This window comes from Uloborus diversus, chromosome 7, assembly GCF_026930045.1.
Source record: "Uloborus diversus isolate 005 chromosome 7, Udiv.v.3.1, whole genome shotgun sequence".
Taxonomy (NCBI): Eukaryota; Metazoa; Arthropoda; class Arachnida; order Araneae; family Uloboridae; genus Uloborus; species Uloborus diversus.
Window position 1 is genome coordinate 2,589,684 of NC_072737.1, and position 19,893 is coordinate 2,609,576.

General features: G+C 39.6%; 1 protein-coding gene across 1 annotated transcript; it reads left to right on the top strand.

The window, feature by feature from the left end:
- The first annotated feature begins 242 nt into the window (after positions 1-242).
- LOC129226168 (uncharacterized) lies at positions 243-15,743 on the top strand. The gene is made up of 6 exons (XM_054860767.1): positions 243-581; positions 6,251-6,379; positions 8,210-8,572; positions 10,166-10,510; positions 12,448-12,834; positions 14,244-15,743. The coding sequence occupies exons 1-6, from the start codon at positions 243-245 to the stop codon at positions 14,610-14,612; spliced, it is 1,932 nt and encodes a 643-aa protein (XP_054716742.1). The 3' UTR covers positions 14,613-15,743.
- The last annotated feature ends 4,150 nt before the right edge of the window (positions 15,744-19,893 follow it).

Sequence of the window (19,893 nt, forward strand, 5' to 3'; positions counted from 1 at the left end):
ATTGGTAGTTAATTTAAACTTATTGCTTGATTCTCTGCAAGTTTATGAAATTACATTAAAGCTTGAGTTGAAATGTAAACCAATCCGCCAGCTCCATTATTTATCATCAGTCAGCCAAGGGACCACGTCATCATAACTCCGCCCATTTCATTGCCTGTATCCCATAACTGCGGTTGCAAGTTCACCTTCATTTTACCACAGGCATGTCCTCTCTTTTAAATTTCGTTACTTTTTGGTCGTCGATGACTGAATCCAGTTCACCGTTATGCTTCCAGAGCCCGATCCAGTTCAACCTCGGCGACAACGGTGCCTATTCCTACAGCTACGAGTCCAGGCTGGAGGACGGGGGCAGGATCGCCCAGAGAGAATCCGGCGACGGATCCGGCAGCGTGACCGGACACTACAGCCTGGGCGGTTCCGACGGCCGAATCCGGAAGGTGGACTACACGGCCGGACAGGCCGGATTCCGGGCCTCCGTCGACACAAACGAATTCGACACGACCGGAGACGCTCCGGCCCACGTGATGTATGCCGCTTCCCTGGCCGGACCTGCTGCGCAGAGCTTCATGCAACAGCAACAGGTAAGCAATCGTAACTACAATACAGTTCAGGGCGGTCATTCCAAGCTCGTCAGCTTGCGAGATCGAGATTTTCACTCACGTGATTGGTTGTGACGTAGAATTGTCACAAAGTAGTATTCTAATTTACTCGAACCTAGCCGCAAGCTAAGTTCAAGTAGATTAAAATGCTACTTTGTGACATTTCTACGTCGCAATCGATCACGTGAGCGAAAATCTCGATCTCGCAAGCTGACGAGCTTGGAATGACCGCCCAGGATTGTTGGTCCTCGGCTTCGGACGAGTCCATTTCAAAACCTGTCGAAAACAAGAGAATAAGCATGATATAATCAAGCGTTGGTGGAACACGTTTTTTTCCTCAAAGAGTCGTTGTTTACTGCAAGAGATACATTTTTAAAGAAAATTCGCACCAAACTTAATGATGAGGAGTACACTGGGGAAGCCTATCGCGTTTATTGCTCTCCCCAGCTCCAACGAATTCGATATTTTTGACTCTTCCACGGAGTTCACCGATGTTTTCGACCCTTCAGTTCTTCCTTCGAAGGATTGTCAGCAATGTTGAGGAGTGCGAAACCATCACGGAAATGTCTGTTGGAAAATTGTATAGTTTTTCCTAAAGTCTTTTGATAATTTTCAGGCGTGGAGGGGTGAGAGAGAGAAAAATTCATTCCTTTTTATTAAGTGGAATCAGTGGAGTGTAATTAAGTCTTTCAAATTTCAAAAGAAGACACACGATTCTTGCTGAATTTTAAGGGATTAAAAAAATTTGGATTTTGAAATTTCATTAAAGAGTTTAATATTTCTTCGAAGCACTCATATCATTTTGTTTCTACGCCAAGAAATCGTACAGTATCTCAATGAAACGCGTATATTAGTCCTGGATCTGACAGCACTTCTGTAGGAAAGTTTGAGTAGGGAGAATTTTTTTTCAAAAATGCTTAGTAGGTGTCCTAGAAAGTATTTTGGACTCGGGTGGACATCCGCCACCTGGTCACTTCTCCTGCTATGACGTCATCAAAGATGGCGGCCTCTCGATCAAAAAAATGCTCATATTTATTTTAATACTTGACTTTTTTGCGTGATTCTTGCACATTTGTATACTAATTTATATTAACTAGTTTACTTTTGAGTTACAGTGTTAAAGTTTCCTTGAAAAAGTAGTTTGAAATCAATTTATTTTATTGTTTTTTATTTATTTTCCATTTTTAAAATTCATTCTTTAAATTTATTTTTTCAACTGTCAATCGTTGAATAACCGTATAAAATTATACTCAAAAACTATTTACATAAAAAATGTTTATTTGCCATTTTCACCTGGTGTAACTAATCCATCAGAATGTTTATAAGTCGCTCCACTTAGGCGCGCACCAAAGGCGGCGCAAACATAACATTCGAGAGGGTTGTTAAAGTTGGCAGCCATTGAATTATATGATGTGTTATGAGTGCGACAGAGGGTGGTTTTTGAGATGATGAAACACTGTCAATTTGAATGATTCTTTTGTTCGAGATTTATCGAAATAAAATTGATACATGCATATTATTAAATTGTCGAGTGTATCAAAAGACAGCATAAGAGACCTTAAACCAGTTGAAAACACTTGCATTATATGTACTAAAAGCGACAATAGTGTGATAAGTACAGAAAATGGTCGTGAAAAAATCAAAGCCGCTGCAAAACTGCGAAATGACGTAGTTACTAAGCGTTTGACGCGTTAAGTGAGGAAGAGTTATGGTACTACCATATATATAATGCTTGCTATAAGCAATACTGTCATAAGAAACCTCTTTTACAGCTTCAAAATGAGAAGGAAAAATCAAAAGATGATGATGACGGCATCATTACTGCTCAATCGAATGTGCAGGAAAGTTTAAGGAAATCTGGAAGGAAGCGTGCACGTTATCACAATCCTCAAGCAGGAGGTATTCTTCATCGATTACAATTGTGTATCATCTGTAACCATGTATCACATAATCGCATTTGCGAGAAGTACAGAATAAGTGAGTATCCGAGAATTAATGAGTTTTTAAAAGCCACACTATACTTACAAGATGATGTTTTCACTCGCACTTATGATTTGGATGATGTATCAAGTGTTTTCGGCGCCGATCTTTTGTGCCATGACAATTGTATTTCTGGATATTTCTTGAAATACAAACGAAAACTTGAAGCAGATGACAGGAGTACGCCTCCAGTTTCAAAAAAGGTGGCAGCCTTTTCGCTTATAGCTCATGACATCGAATCTGTACTGCAGGAAGCTTACGGATACACACTCAGTTACATTCGAGACAAGTTTAATATTCAAAATGAGGGCACAAAATCAGCAACAAGGAGCTTAAACTAATGCTGTGTGATTACTTTCAAATTGACATTACTTTAGCCAAGCCTAAAGAGGCAAACAAACCGATTGTGTTTTTTTCTGTGAATCTTCACACAGAAGAAGTAGCAGATGTCCTTAGAAGCTGCAATCCTGTATCAGAATGCGCCATTCTACTAAGAGACGCATTGCAGGGGCTAGATTTCTAGCTCAGCGATAAATTTGGTGATGCTCAAGGCCTAAAAAGATCTTGGACTAAAAGTAAAATACTTGATGTTTTAATAAACTTTTTCAGTACATTATTTGACATAGATCCAAACTCCATGAAAGAAGTTGACAATTAACAAGAAGAGGAAGAAAAGAGGAAGTATTCTCAGAAGTGGTATCTTAAGGCACAAGTGTTATTACAAATAATGTACTATAACATACATCGTGGAACTAAAAAAACTCCTTTACATATACTACATTACAGATGATGGGCGAAGCAATACATGAGAAATGCAAAAGCAAAACATTGATAACAAGCTTGAATCATCTCGGCTTCAGTGTCAGCTACAGTGAGGTCACTCGTCACCACCATAATCTTGCAAAATATGCTCTTAAACAGTCTCCTACTGCAGTGCCAAGGCTTAGTCATTTTAAGACTGATTCTTGTACGGTTAGCGCTTTCGATAACTTTGACTACGAAGAATCTACTTTATCCGGTATAAGAGGCTCTCATGACACTGTGTGTGTACTATTCCAAAATAAACAGCAAGACATATCAGTTAAACCATACTTATCAGAAACTGGTATCACACGAGATTTTGAAAGCAATTCAAGAACTACTTCCATGCCAGAAGATACAATTGTATTTCAAACCGGCAAAACGTCCTGATTTTCCAAGCGATTATGAAGTTTCCTCAGATTTGTTTAGAATGGATGAGAATGAGAAGAAGAAATACGAAAATTCAGACAAGTATGGCAGTTTCTAAGAATTACACAACCTCTTTTACACAGCTCTGATGTTATTGTTGATTACGAGCATTCATCATCTCACCGAATGGTACAAATAGTTCAGGCTCGTTCGTATGACATGCAGAGCTCTTTCGTTATGAGCTATCTGAAAACTGTTCAATGACCAAGGGCTAATGGTAAAACCACAAAAAAGGAAACATCTTATGGTAGCACTAGTGATGATACCTGGTTCAAGTGTGACGATAAAAACCTGTTTTATAGTCGACGTCATGAACTCTGTACGAAAGGTTATGACAAATGAAAATAAAACCTTTGGTGGAGCTGTTTCAGCTTTTTCGTCATACATCGGGAGCATCACCAAGAACTGTGGAAGAGTAGATTACATTTTTGACAGTTATCGTAAATTTTCTCCTAAAAAGTCTGAAAGGGTGCAAAGACAAGGTAGCAGCATCGTTATAGATGTGGTCAAAATCTCAGAAGATATTCCATTGCCTGTCCAACTGAGCAGCTTTTGGGGACCTTCAGGAAACAAACTGATGTTGCAAAAGTTCATTGCTGATACAGTGATAGCTTCAAACACCACATAATACCATACTTTTAGTGCCTTTCATGGTGATGAAGAGGATAATGTAATATTTAACTGTACATTTGCGCAAAGTGGAAAACAGATAAATCACCCAGAATTAAACTGTCTGACAGTAGAGGAAGTTGACTTCAGAATGTTGATTCATTCAAAATATGAATCCCTGTGTGGGTTCTCTAAAATCGTTATTTTTAGCGCCGACACTGATAAAATGATGTTAGCTTTGTTTCACTATCTTACTCTTCAACGATTTGGTGTTCAGCAACTTTGGGTGTGTACTGGAGTTGGTGATTCTACACGAATCCTATATGTTAATGATATTCACCGAAAAATAGGTGAAAACTTATGTTTGTTATTTCCTGCCATCCACACACTATCTGGATCAGATTATACAAGTAAATTTGGTACCAAAAAATCTGCTCTCCACGGTGCACCTGTAAAGTATTTAGAGAGTTTTTGCGTATCATCTGACTGCATTTATATAGAGCAAAGCCTTAAATCTGCAAAAGAATACTCAGTGCAAGTACTGCAAAAAGGGTCATTCTGTAAATCTTTAGATGAACTTAGGTTATGGCTGTATCATCATGCGAAAAATATCGACACTGATAATTTGCCGCCTACTAGCAGAAGTGCTAAGAGCCACTTATTAAGATGATATTTTTACGCATACCTACAACGACATTGTATTGACGATGTTGCTGTTGACTGAGATTCTTGTGAATTTGGTTTTGCAGTGGTAAATGATGATTTGATGCCGGAAAGGAACTTACAGAGATTTCCTACTTATTTTATTGGAGCATGTAATTGCTTGAAATGTGCCAAATCTTCCTGTACTTGTAGAGCAAATGAAGTAACCTGTTGCTCTTTCTGTAAGTGTAATAATATGGGTTTGCAACCAACTTGTAACAACCCCTTTTAAATATAATTTTATTAAGTGCAAGAAAAAAATATAAAAAATAGTTATTAAGTTATAGCAGTAGTAAAAATACATTGCTATTTGCCTTAAAAACACTAATTGTAACTTACTGGCCAAAGTTTCATTTTTGTTGGTTAAGTATTAACATAAATTTATGCTTATATGAAGACGGAAGCGCGCGCTCGCCATCTTTGATGACGTCATACTAAAAAATGTACGAAATGGCAGATGTCCACATAAGCTCTAAATACTTTTTAGGACACCTACTAAACATTTATGAAGAAAAATTCTCCGTACTCAATCTTCCTATCGAAATACTAAGCATTTATGAGAGTGATCGGCAGCCATCTTTGATGACGTCATAGCAGGAGAAGTGACCAGGTGGTGGATGTCCACCCGAGTCCAAAATACTTTCTAGGACACCTACTAAACATTTTTGAAAAGAAACTCTCCCTACTCGAACTTTCCTACAGAAGTGCTGTCAGATCCTGGACTATATGACAATGTTCCGACAGATACTGTTCGTTTTCCTAAGCCGAGACTTAGCGCCAATTTGCGCATGCGTCAAGTCTGCTGTGATTTTATCAAAATAGGGAGGGAAACCCGGAAGTAAAAGGTTCAAAATAACGTGTTCAAAGACATCAAGTGCGAGCGGTAAGTGCCCATCCTCAACCTATCGTCCCTTTTTTAAATGGAATCTTTCCTGAGTGGTAGTCTGCTTTCGAGAACGAACAATAAGCTCCTACGGTCGGCCACGATCATTTTATTTATTAGCGCTTGGGATTCTCAGAAGATACCTCGTAATATTTAAATGCCGTAACTTACACGAATTTTTGCTTTTCTTTTCATCCAATTGACTTCAAATAATTCCTCCACTAAATTCTGATGTTTTATGTTTCAGGGTAAGATGTATTCGTCCCCTGCACATCCCAAAGCCCCCGCCCCTGAGCCCATTCAGCAGACGCAACATTTCGGGGCTACTTTCCAATCTGCACCAGTGGAAGGATACCAAGGTTCCCAGCAAGAACAGGTAAAATGATTCTTATTCGATCAGGCGATTTTACATCACTGGTAAACTGCTTGCCACCGACTGCAGGATACCCCCACTGATTTAACGAATTACTAATAGAACTTTTAACTACGTTGTATCATATAACTTCTTATACCACTAATATGTTGACCTTCTTTAATTATAATTTCATTTTAAGATTAATACTACTAAAGGATGAGGTCAGAGCTTTTCGAAAAAATCTTTTATATCTAAAGATTCTTTTAGAAGACAAAGTTCATAGACAACTGGCCAGGAGTACAGCAAGAGGCATTGGGATTTAAATCTCCCAGAACTCTCCAATCTGAGCCATACTCTTCCAGTCCTAGTATGGAATTCCTATCCTAGCCCCCCATCCAATCCTGCACGAAGGTAAAGACCACCGTTATCATCAACCCTCAATCCCACAGGAGAAAATTCTGGCTTGTTACGACCAACTCCCATTGTTGGATAATACTCACTCGTTATGATCAACTTTCAGGAGAAAATTCTGGCTCGTTACGACCAACTCCCATTGTTGGATAATACTCACTCGTTATGATCAACTTTCAGGAGAAAATTCTGGCTCGTTACGACCAACTTCCATTGTTGGATAATACTCACTCGTTATGATCAACTTTCAGGAGAAAATTCTGGCTTGTTACGACCAACTCCCATTGTCGGATAATACTCACTCGTTATGATCAACTTTCAGGAGAAAATTCTGGCTCGTTACGACCAACGCGCAGGAAAAAATTCTGACTCGTTGTGAATCTAGCTCGTTATGATCAACTTCCAGGGGAAGATTCTTACTCGTTACGACCAACTTAAGCTTAATTCAGATATCGTCCGCACATCACGTTCGCCACGTAAAGCGGACAGATGTACGTTTCCCGAAAAGGGAGAAGCATTCATGCATTGCGAACGCGAGTAAAGCACATGTCAATACTCTCACCCGATAGAGAGAGCGCACTCATCTCGTGGGGACCAATGAAATGCGACTCCCAACTCGACGGATGTCAGATATCTAGCTTCTCGTCACGTTGACGGTTCCCGCGCAATACGGCTTGCTGTCATGGCAACGCCGACCAAAAACTGGATTTTAGGGAGAAAAAAGCGGAGTTCACGTGCCGTACGGACGACGTGTAAATGCTGTTTTAAGGGAAAAAATTCGGGTTCGTTACGACCAAACCCCAAGAGAATATTCTGACTCGTTACGACCAACCACTGGTAAAACATTCTTCCTCGTCACCCCCCCCCCCCTCCCCCAGCGGCTGTCATACTGCCATCGATATACAGTAGAAGACCGTTATAACACACACCTTGGGACCAGAGCTTTTGCGTTATACAGATTTTTGCATTATATAGATCATTTCATAAGTTTTGAAACTAATATTCAGAATATATCTATATATTAGCACTTTAGAATGAGTTTTATCTGCAATGAGTGTTAAAGCACCAGTATTACAATTAGTTATTCACAAATAAATATGTTCCACAATCAAAATCCTGCACTTCTGCTAGCTTCATGGTTTGCATAACAGCTGCCTTTTCAAGAGCCATCTGGTATTTTCTGTTTACTATGAGTACCAATTTTCAATTTAAAAGTTTTGAAATCAGATGGAAAAATGAAAAACTTTTCAAAATTTAATTTGCCTAACAATTTTTATGTTTGCAAAGCAAAACAGAGGGATTTTTTAAACTTCAAAACCTATTGTTTACTTCTGAAAAGTAGTGCGGTTTATAGAGAATTGCGTTATACAGGTCGGCGTTATAACGGTCTTCTACTGTATTCAAGCGATGTGAGCTCACCCTGAGATCTTTCTCTTCCAGCAACCATCCAAGCCGTCGCCCTACGCCTTCAGCTACGACTCGCAACTGGACGACGGTAGCAGTTCCCGGACCGAATCCGGCGACGCGTCCGGCAAGGTGGTCGGATCCTACAGCCTGACCGGATCGGACGGTCGCCGCCGGACGGTCAACTACCAGGCCGACCAGGACGGATTCAGGGCCTCCGTGGACACCAACGAGCTGGGCACCAAGGCCGACTCCCCCGCCAACGTCCAGTTCCTTTCCTCGGCCCCCCACCAGGCCGCCCCCCAGCCCATCCAGCAGAAGCAGTTGTCCGGGGCCGCCCTTTTCCAATCTTCAGCCCCAGCAATGAGGACGACATACCAATCTTCTCAGCAAGGACAGGTGAGATGATTCCGTTCTTAGCTCATAGGGCTTGTGAATGTCTGACTGGAGTTGCAAGGCTGAAACGGATCTAATAGTTATCCAAAAATAGCCTGAGGTTATATTGTTGAATAAGTTTCAACAATGCAGCAACGGCTCTTGTTGTCACGAAAATTAGGGAAAAAAAAATAATTTGAATTTTGACATCTTGAATTCAAATTATGTTTTTCGCAATCACGAGTGTGTGGATGTAGGCGTGTGTGTTTGTGTGTGGGGGTATGTGTTTGTGTGTACGGGTTATGTGTATGTGTGTGTAGGCATATGTGTTTGTGTCTGTGTGCAGGCATGAATGTGTGGGTAGTTGTGTGCATGTGTGGGTGTCTGTATGTATGCGTGTGTGTAGGTGTATGTGTGTGTATGCGTTTGTGTGTGTGTAGTTGTGTATGTAGGCGCGTGTGTGTAGGACATGGATGCAACCTGGAGACGGCTTTCGCTAGAGGAGCACCATCGTGAGGAGCCCGTCGACGGTGATGGTGCGGAGGGTGGCGGTGGGAAAAATCAAAGGAACGCCAAAAACAGTCAAGTGAGAACAATAAGCAATCGTGATTGCCCAAAAAAATCAGAGAGAATGAATGAGAATCACCTCAAAGTTAAAACACAGATCCAACAGCTACACAGACCACACATCCAAAGTTGACACATACACACATGTCAACTTCGGATGACACAATTTTTGACACATCCAAGGTTGATATTATTAATGGCTTAGTTCAGGTTTTTGGTGGATTTTTTTTTTCTCTCCTTTTGATGTATCTGTTGGTTGAATTTATTGGATTGCTTTATTTAAAAAGTAAACATTAAATTTCAACAATCGCATGTTTGTTTTGTTTTGTTTTGTGCTTGCAAATTTTTACGAACGCTTTGTTTTGACCATAGTTTGGAGAAAAATCTTAAAACGAGTATTGACACACCTACAAAGGAAAAGTACCACACTTATCCGGACTTTTGTAAGCTTTCGTGGTTTATCAAAGAGTAAATTATTCTTTTCCGTTGAAATTTATCCTTTCACCTTAACACAATAATATTTGCTAAATCAAAACTTCGGAAAGATTTATGAGATAAGATGCATAAAGAATGTCGGGTATAAATGTTCTTTTAAATACCTTATTCTTCGTGTTTTAACTAGAGATTCAAAAACCCAGGAGTGTTAAGAAATGCAATTAAAACCGGGAACTCGGGAAACTTTAACGGAAAATAACTACAAATTTAACGCAACGTGCGATAAATATAAGAAGTAGGGGTTTGCACGGATGCAAATTAAATTGCTCGAAGTTCATCTAGTTGTAATTAATATCAAGTTATTCAGAAGAAATAAAACATTATTAAAGATTGCCAATCATAAATGATGCCGCAATTTTTTCACTAAAAGTTTTGCCCCCCCCCCCTCTCTTTTGTCTCAAAGTATCACACTTAACCTTACCGATACACCTGGGATAACTGCAGTGATGATTGCATTTATCCTGTGGTAGAAACTTTAGAATTATGGACGTTGTTGCTAAGCGATATAGTACAACGACTATTACACAACTCACTTCACATCTTAACTTCCAACAGTCCTCCGTGCAGTACAACGCAGCAGCTCAGCAACAGCCCCTCCCCTATTCCTTCAGCTACGACACCCAACTGGAGGATGGCTCCAGCTCCAGGACAGAGTCTGGAGACGGAAGCGGCAAGGTGGTCGGCTCCTACGGCCTGTCGGCCGCGGACGGACGATTCAGGAAGGTGGAATATCTGGCAGATGAAGGAGGCTTCAGGGCCACCGTCAACACCAACGAATTCGGCACCAAGGCAGACTCCCCAGCCGATATCCAGTTTTATTCATCGGCCAAAGTCGAAGAACCTAAACCTTACTCAGGCGCCTCCAGCTCTTCCATGTACCATTCCAGCACTCAGCAACAGGTTAGTTGTAACTCTTTTTCCAGTATTAAGATCGACCCCTTCTTCTCTTGATACAGAATCTTGGTTAACTTTTTTTAACAAAACAACACGAGCTATACAGCCGTGCCAAGCTCAAAAGTAGTTTCTGCAGTCTGAAGTTGAGCTCAAAATGACAAATTATTTTTTCCAAGTTTGACGTCTTGGTATACTTTATTCAAATGCAACTTTTTCAGTTTTTGTTTTTACACTTCGAGTTTACAAGAAATGACCTTAAATCATTTAATTTAGGAAAATTATGTTATTAATAACGACCTAGTGACAATAACTCAATTTTGATTAAAATTGCAGATCCGATTTCGGTGCTTAGCACGGTAGTATAACGTCCCTGTATGAAGAATTAATATTTTTGTAGTTTTATCAGGCGAATACTTTTAACAGCTCAATTGAACTAATTTGATAATGGTGCTATTTATGAAATGTCTGTGTTTACTGATTGTCTATCAATAACAACCCCCGTATCTCCCTGATTAAGAATTCGATCCAGTTCACCCGCGGCGACAATGGTGTTCAATTACTACCAATGGTTTATTCATAACCAATTAATAACAATATCGCGCCCTTTCTGCCAGATTTAGAATCCGATCCACTCGGTGACAATGGCGCGTCAGTGTTCATGCCATTTAATAACAACTATTTTATCTCCCAGATCCTGAATCCCACCCAGTTTATCCTGGGCGACAATGATACGTCAGTTTTCACTGACTGTCAATTAATAACAACCAACTTAACCAGAATCTCAACCAGTGACCTGAATTGCCAATCAATAAACACCATCATCCAAAATCCCACCCAGTTGACCCTGAGTGACTATATAGTGTGTCAGTGTTCAATGTTCATTGATAGCCAATGAATAACAACCGCCTTATCTCCCGATCTAGAATCTGATCCACACGGCGACAATGACGCGTTCACCAGTTGTCAAAAGGCTAAAAGCTAAGAGGTGGAGTGTTGTGGAGAAAAGTTCAATCTGGGGGTTAGTGTGTCAACCGCCTTACCTCCCTTATCCAAAATCCGATCCACTTCACCCTCAGCGACAGTAGCGTAATAGTGTTCACTGATTGCCATTAAATAACCAATATCGAGAATCCCATCCAGTTCACCCGGGGAGAAAATAATGTGTCAGTGTTCGTTGATCGCCAATTAATAACAGGCACTTTACCTCCCTCATCCAGAATCTCACCCAAGGTGACATTGGCGCGTCAGTGTTCGCCGATTGCCAATTAATAACAACCACTTTATCTCCCTCGTACAGAATCCCATTCAGTTTACACTGAGTGACTAAGGCGTGTCAGTATTAATTGAGTGCCAATCAATAACAACCACCTTATCCCCCTGATCCAGAATGCGATCCATTCGGCGACAATGGGACGTCACTGCTCAATAATAGCCAATTTATAACAACCATTTTGTACATAAAAAGTAGTCGAAAACTTTGTACTGTATAGTGAATAAAAAATGACAACGTATATAAAGTACAAATTGAGAATGAAAAAAGGTTAAAAAACCAGCAAACAGCTGTTTCGGCACTCTAAAATACAAGTGCCATCATCAGTGCATTAAAAACGAAGACAGGTTCACCCGACTAAAACACAGTCGAGGCGAACATTGGTTCTAAAATACAAGTGCCATCATCAGTGCATTAAAAACGAAGACAGGTTCACCCGACTAAAACACAGTCGAGGCGAACATTGGTTCTAAAATACAAGTGCCATCATCAGTGCATTAAAAACGAAGACAGGTTCACCCGACTAAAACACAGTCGAGGCGAACATTGGTTCTAAAATACAAGTGCCATCATCAGTGCATTAAAAACGAAGACAGGTTCATCCGACTAAAACACAGTCGAGGCGAACATTGGGAATTTTTTATTTATTAACCATTTTATCTTATTCATCCAGAACCCGATCCAGTTCAACCTCGGCGACAACGGAGCCTATTCCTACAGCTACGAGTCCAGGCTGGAGGACGGTGGAAGCATCGCCCAGAGGGAATCCGGCGACGGATCCGGCAGCGTGACCGGACACTACAGCCTGGGCGGTTCCGACGGCCGAATCCGGACGGTGGACTACACGGCCGGACAGGCCGGATTCCGGGCCTCCGTCGACACCAACGAGTTCGGGACGAAGAGCGATTCGCCCGCCCACGTGACATTCCTGTCGGCTGCTGACGTCGGTGCAGCTCCTGTTGCGAGTCCTGTAGCTTTCAAAGCACCCGCGCCGAAAGCAACTCCCCACCGAAGTTCAGGATCGGCAAGTGTGCACTCGTCTGTGCTCCGACAGGAAAAGGTAAGCGTCAGAACTTGGTTTTAATTCCTGTTATCAGAGCCTAGCCCTGGGATGTTCTAAAAATGTTGCAGAATTTTACGATCAATAGTTTCTAGAGACTGAATAAAGTCCTAGATAAAATTTGCCAACCAATGCACAGTTTAAGGTGTAAGTACGCACTTAATAAAGACATACATCATTTTTTTATTCCCTTTTAACTCAAAACAAAAATCATTTCTTTCGCTTTCAAATGATATGGATATTGTTAAGTTACATGAATATTTCCATACTAGTTACGAGGGTTTTTTTTTTTTTCTTTTTTTTCAAGGTCCGATCGATCGTGGAGTAAAAACCAGAAAGTCAAGCCGATTACGCTGTGCGTAGATTTGTTGTACAGTCTCTCAAGTAAGATTGTGCAGTTTATCATGTCGCTGTGGTTATTTCGGAGCACGCAGTGAACGAGGAAGCATGCCTCGAACAATTGCGTCTGTATGAAGTGCGTGCTGTAATTCGATTTCTGAATGTTGAAAAAAGGGGCAACTCAGAACAAATGTAGAGGAATGTTGTCATCAGGCATTGTCCTTCTGCACGACAACGCGCGCCCACACACTGCTGCTTTAACAAAAAATCTCCTGCAGCAGTTTTGCTGGACAGCGTTTGACCATCCTCCATTCAGCCCAGACTTGGCGCGTCTTCCGATTACCATCTCTTTGGTCACATGAAACGCTGGCTAGGAGGACAGACGTTTGGCTCTGACGCCGAGCTGAAGACCAACGTACAGAATTGGCTGAAAGCTTAGGCGGCTGCCTTCTATGAAGATGGTATCGAAAAATTGGTACCACGCCACGACAAATGTCTTAATTGGAGCGGCGACTATGTCGAGAAGTAGTTGGAAGGTGTTGGTGTGTCGAGAAGTAGTTTATTTAAACAGTTCTGCTCACAAAAAAGCTACTTAGTTCCTCAGATTCTCAGTAATGCATGAGTGACACATTTACAACATATGCAATACTAGGAATGCTTCAGCTGCTTATGTTAGGTTTTAAGTTGAAAAGTTTTATTTAATGAATTTTTTACATATGGAATTTGTTCCAAAAATCCAGACATTAGTCCTTTTAAAGATTATGTGAAAAATTGTTCAAGAAAAACTATTCTGAAAACAAGAGGTAACCACCAAAGCTTAAAGTCTAGTATTGGTGTTTTTACTACTTAAAATCACTCCCCAATTCTAATCCAAGAAAAAACGAAACTACTTAAAAATTAACTTAATTAGCAACTTAAATCATCATTAACTAATTACTAAGAAGTTATAAAAACAATGGAAGAAAAATTGGTTTAAGTATCGAATAGTTACCTATTGTGGAAAAATTACAGCTGAAATTGTAATAAAAAGTCAATGTATGTGCTTATGTATTAACTGATATTATTAACAGGTAGAAGCACCCGCTCCCTACGCCTTCAACTACGACACGGAAGGCGCCGCCAGACAGGAAATGGCGGACGGAAGTGGCACCGTCACTGGCACCTACACAGTCAGACAGGAGGACGGGTCTCTACGAGTGGTCGAGTACATCGCCGATAAGGACGGATTCCGTGCCAATGTCAAGACGAACGAGCCAGGAACGCTGGGCGGAATCGAGGCTGCCGCTAAGGACACGCCCCACTCCACCCCCAAAGCCACGCCTCACCACGCCCCCAAATCCCCGTCCGCCAAACAGCCGGAGCGATTCTCTTCCTTCGGCAAGAGCAGTCAAAAGAGCAGCATGATCAGCCAGAAACGGATCGAAGCTTGGAGCCGATAGACACCTGCGGTATACGAACTGAGCAACTGAAGAGTTTCTGAAACGTCTCCAACGCTGTGGTATAAATATGCAACGTCACAAAGGGAGAGAACAAGCACAACCTTCATGCCCAAAAAGGGGGATTTGATTTGGTCAATGTATAAGACAGCCTCGATTTTAGAAAAAAAAGTGTTCGCCAATGCTAATTTGCTTGACGATGAGACTATATTTTTTTAATGAAATTATTTCGAAGAGGCATGCTCCCACCAAGATCCGGCACTGTACATAATTTCACAGTGATTTGTGTGCTACTTCCATAATATGATCAGTCTGAATTTATTTGTTGCAATGGTAACACCCTCTCATTCAGTCCATGTTTATCTACCTATTCACAATAGTACTTCTAGAGGTGGTTTTCACCTTCTGCTATCTATTTCAATGCTGTAGATTAACATTTTTATTCTCTAACTGCCCCCCCCCCCCCAGCGCTCCCGACGGAAACGGCAAAAATACCTTTCAAAATCACTAATTTTTGAATGCTCTAGGTTTTTCAAATCTTTTTTGGGAAATAGTGAGCACTGTCGTTTGGAGACGAACGAAAATCTTCGGTTACTCTGATGAAATAAAAGACTGAATTACTAGTTAACGAATCATACGAAAAAAAAGGGTATGCATGAAAAAAGAAAAAAAAAATCCGGGTGTTGGTAGTCACCTTTGTTATTTTGTTGATTCATCTTTTCCATGTTTTTGGGAACAAATTTAACGGTGAGCACATACAGTTTGTCCCTTCGGAAATGCAAGTGAAACAAATGTTGACAAGACTAATTTTCTTCCAGTTATCATAAATTCTCATCCAAATATTGGCGCGAAAGAGTAAATATTCTCAGCTCTTGGTTTTGTCACAGCACTGGCGATACAATGCCGAATGTGGAAACCTTCTTGAGCATTCACGTGGCAGCAGGGGTTATTCTTTGTTTTATCCTTTTCATGTCTTATGAACTAATATTGTAGTAGTAGCTGGGTTAATGACGTCGCTTTCTTTTATAAAACATGCAATTTACCTTTTAACCTCCTTACTTATCCCACCGACAAACAATCATATGATTAAAATTTTGCTGCATGTCACTAATGATTATTATCTGAAAAGATTTTACATCGTAAAAGGAGTTTCTTGTAGCTCAAAAACTAGTATGCCCCCCGCCCCCCTTGCAACCTGTGCTTTACAATTAACTGTTAAAGAATCAAAAATTGTTTAAAACAATGTAATATTCTATTAAATGAAAGCTGTGAGCTTCACCTCAGAAGAAAAAACTAATTTCCTTGAATATTTCTTCAGAAAACTTAATAGAGTACTCTAGTTGCTGCAAATTTACTTATAAGAAATAAATGCCTTTGTGCTAAAATGCAAAAGATTACTACGTAACGTACGAATGACATTTTTGCAAAAAAAAAATGCTGACAGGTGTTTCTGGGTTACAAGAACCTTCTTTTTCAATGCATAAGAAGTGACCTTATGGATGAAAATATATCTGACAATAGCAATCCGCTTTTGTTGGAGGTTTTGTCATTTCATTTGCTTCACATAATACCTATATAACGTATTTGAAAACATATTATTCATTTAGAATATCCCATTTTTTAAAAAGCTTGTATGTTACGAGGTAATGCTGCAGCACGTCTCCTAGAGAAGTTTATGTTGTAGAGAATAAAAAACTACTGCTTATTCAAAGTCTTCTGGAAAGACTTCTCAAAAATATCTCTCTAATTTTTGCCATTGGACGCATTTTCTTTGACTAACATATCGAAGGGTCAAAGTATGAGTAACTATCTGTGATATAAGGTGTAATCTGCAAATCTTTTTCTACTGTTCTTTTCCACATTTTTATGTTTTTCGCAAATAAAATTTCTTTTCCAAACTGATGTGTGTCATTTATTCCTTTTCTTGTTACTGTTCCCGGGTAATGCCTCCATTTTTGTTGTCATGTGCAATGGAATATGAAATTTTGACTCATGAAATTAGTCTATAAATGCACTATTTGCAGCACTCAATTCATGCAACTCGTTCTACATGATTCAAATTATGTGGAACCGGATTATTGCTACAGCCCTCTTCCCTAACTCGTTGGCAATAATTTTACATTCCATCATTACAAAGAGATATAGCGAGGATTCCCCACCCCCCCGAAAATATTCCTCGACATAAATACAACCCAAATTCAAAACAATGGAATACTTTTGACTTTTCAGAAAAAGTTTTATCTAACAAAATCTAAGAGCAAAGTAGGTATTAAAATGAACGTGCCGCCTTCCTTAAGACTTTTAAGCAAGGGTGCCCACCTAGAAGGTGTCATGGTGCAGACTGCTCCATTGAAATTTTTAGAAGGGAGGGGTGTTTTGAGGGGTATTTTTCTTTTTTTTAGGGGGGGTGGGTACCCCTGTTTAAAGTGCACACAACATTTCATACGTACTCAATAATAATATCAAGCAAAATCATCCAAACATTAATGGTGATGATGGTTTACATTAAGTCAAAAAAATAAAAGAGAAATAAACATTTTCAAGTGAAACAATAGCAATATTTTGTTGCGACACTTTTTGCTAGAATCACAGCTTTAGTCCTTTCTGACATGGATTCCATCAACCGTTTGCGTTCATCGCTACTAATACTGTTAAATTTTCTTTTCGATGTAACAACGGGTCCAGTCTCGTTGGTTTAAACTAGGACTTAAATAGTTTTCTTTAGATTTGACCAGGGGCGCAACCAGAAAATATTTTCAGGGGGGGGGGGGCACAATTTTTTTTTCACAACACTCTATCAGCATTTTCTCTCTCTCTCTCTCTTTACATCAATATATATTTATTATTATTATTAATATTATTTAGTGAAATTCCTTAAAATTGAATAAGTTTTGCAATTTATTCAAAAACTGTTGCAAAATCATTAATTGTTCTTATGCCAGAATTGAAATCACGTTAAAATAAACTTCAAAGTATACTTGAAACAATAGTATGGCGGTAAGATGTTCAAATTAATAAATGGAAATCAACACTTGTTATTACTTCGTTTACTATATTATTGAAATAAATCAAAATGCACACGAATTTTTATTACCAAAAGCTCTAAACTATTCATATTTTTAAGATCATTCAAAGAAAGAGAAAAAAAAAAAGGAACACGTTAAAATGGCATGAAATCACTTAAAAATACAACAAAATAGTCAATAAAATCACTTACACTTGATATGTCCTAAATATCCACATTGCATATGTACACTTATAAAATTGTCTTATTGTCTACAATCCCTGCTTACTTTGGAACCACTTCGTTTTCTCAAAGCGCGTTCATCTTCGTTCGAATAAAGAAAAAGAGTATTTTTGAAAATTGTTCAAATTAGCATTCTGGGGGGGGGGGGGGGGGGGGCACGAGCCCTGTGGGCCCTCCCGCTGGTTGCGCCCCTGGATTTGACTGTTCCACAAATTTTTGATCATATTGAGATCGGGTGAGTTGCTTGGCCAGTTTAATACAAAAGTCCCTCTTTCTGTTTTCCACATACGAGTCGATTTAGAGACACAAAGTACACCGCCTTAGCTGCAACCTTAGAAAACAGCATCATGCAGTAATCCAGTTTATCTTGATAAACTGCGGAATACACAGATTGTTTTAAGATTACTTAATTGCCCAGTTCCAGCAGTTCTCATGCATCTCCATACCATATCTCATGTCTCAAATCTGACATAGCGTCTTAGACAAGCTTTCTCAAATACTTCGTTTATGAAAAAGCAAACCTGAGAACATCAACAAATATTTCAAACAAAGACTCATCTTTACTAATAACTAGTGGCACCTGCATGACTTTGCCCGTAGTAGAAAATTAAAAGGTCTTTTGGTTCGCCTGCATATTTACAAATAATGTATGGTGAATTTCTCGCCGATTGGCTTGCCCATGTTACGGTTCCACGTTATGATAACTTGGTCATTTATTCGTCCATCTAATGATAATTTTGCTCGGGAAAATGTTCTTAAAATTGAAATCGAAAAAGAACAAAACCGAATTTTCAAAACATCGCTTAGAGGTGCACACACCCATGCTACAAACTAATTTTGTGCCAAATTTTGCGAAAATCGGCCGAACGTCACAGAGAGACTTTCAGCTTTATTATTAGTAAAGATAAAGCTGAATGTCTGGATATCTGGATGTCCGTTACGCCAATAGCGCCTAGACCATTCGGCCGATTTGTATGAAATTTGGCACAGAATTAGTTAGTAGCATGGTGGTGTGCACCTCGAAGCGATTTATCAAAAATCCGATTTTGTTCTTTTTCTGTTCCAATTTTAAGAACATTTCACCGAGCAAATTATCATAGCATGGACGATTAAGTTACCATAATAACCAGAAGCAAACTGGCGAGAAAGTCATCATCCATTATTGGTAAATATACAGGCAAACCAAATGACCTTTTAATTTTCTACTGCGGGTAAAGCTGTGCGGGGTACCGTTAGCATACCTGCCAACCCTTCCGGATTTCCCGGAAGTTTTACGGATTTTTATGTCCTTTTCCGTTTTTCCGGTTATGAGCAAAATCTTCCGGATTTTTCACGTTTTGTAGGAAAAATAATTATCTCGCTAATTTTGGCGCTAACGATACTTTTGTGGAACGCGGCACCGCGTTTTAGGTCAAGTAGCCAAGGAAAGGTTGCCGTAAGAGAATGGTACGAGAAGAAGCGAGGCAAGATTATGACGTCACTGAGTGATACAGCGCATGACTTCATCGGGATCCAATCAAAGCAAGCGTCGCGGCGGGCAACTAGAGGCACAATTTCGGCGCCAATTATCTTCTCATTCTCTCAATTCGAGCTGTTTTTGCTTCGTTCTTTTTTTAAGATGAGTAACAAATGTTATTTCCAAACTTTTAAAGAAAGCAATAAAAGTAATATTTACTAAACGAAAGTAAGTTCAATTGATATGAAATTCATAACTAATATATTGTTAAATGTAAAGAGGGTAGGTGTCCTGTTTGATTTTATTTTGCGTTAAAATCTTGTGGATAAAAATAAAAAAATCTTCCGGATTTTTTTTCTCGGAGGTTGGCAGGTATGCGTTAGTTACTTAATAAATTACTTTTCCAGTTTTTCTGCCTCAGATGATCTTCTCATTGCTGTGCACGTTTCTGCTTTACGTCATCTTTGGTTTTACTTCGAGGACCGAATGCAATTATTTGCCTTCATATCTGGCAGTTGTTACTAGCTTTCTATCAAGTTTACCCCGTTTTTTTTTAATACCCAGTTCTTCTATATTCCCTT

Bases quoted from the DNA above. Each gene is read 5' to 3' on its own strand.
- LOC129226168 (XM_054860767.1), top strand. From the start codon at position 243: ATGACTGAATCCAGTTCACCGTTATGCTTCCAGAGCCCGATCCAGTTC. The intron at 8,573-10,165 runs GTGAGATGATTC...AACTTCCAACAG, and splicing joins AATCTTCTCAGCAAGGACAG to TCCTCCGTGCAGTACAACGC. The intron at 10,511-12,447 runs GTTAGTTGTAAC...TTATTCATCCAG, and splicing joins ATTCCAGCACTCAGCAACAG to AACCCGATCCAGTTCAACCT.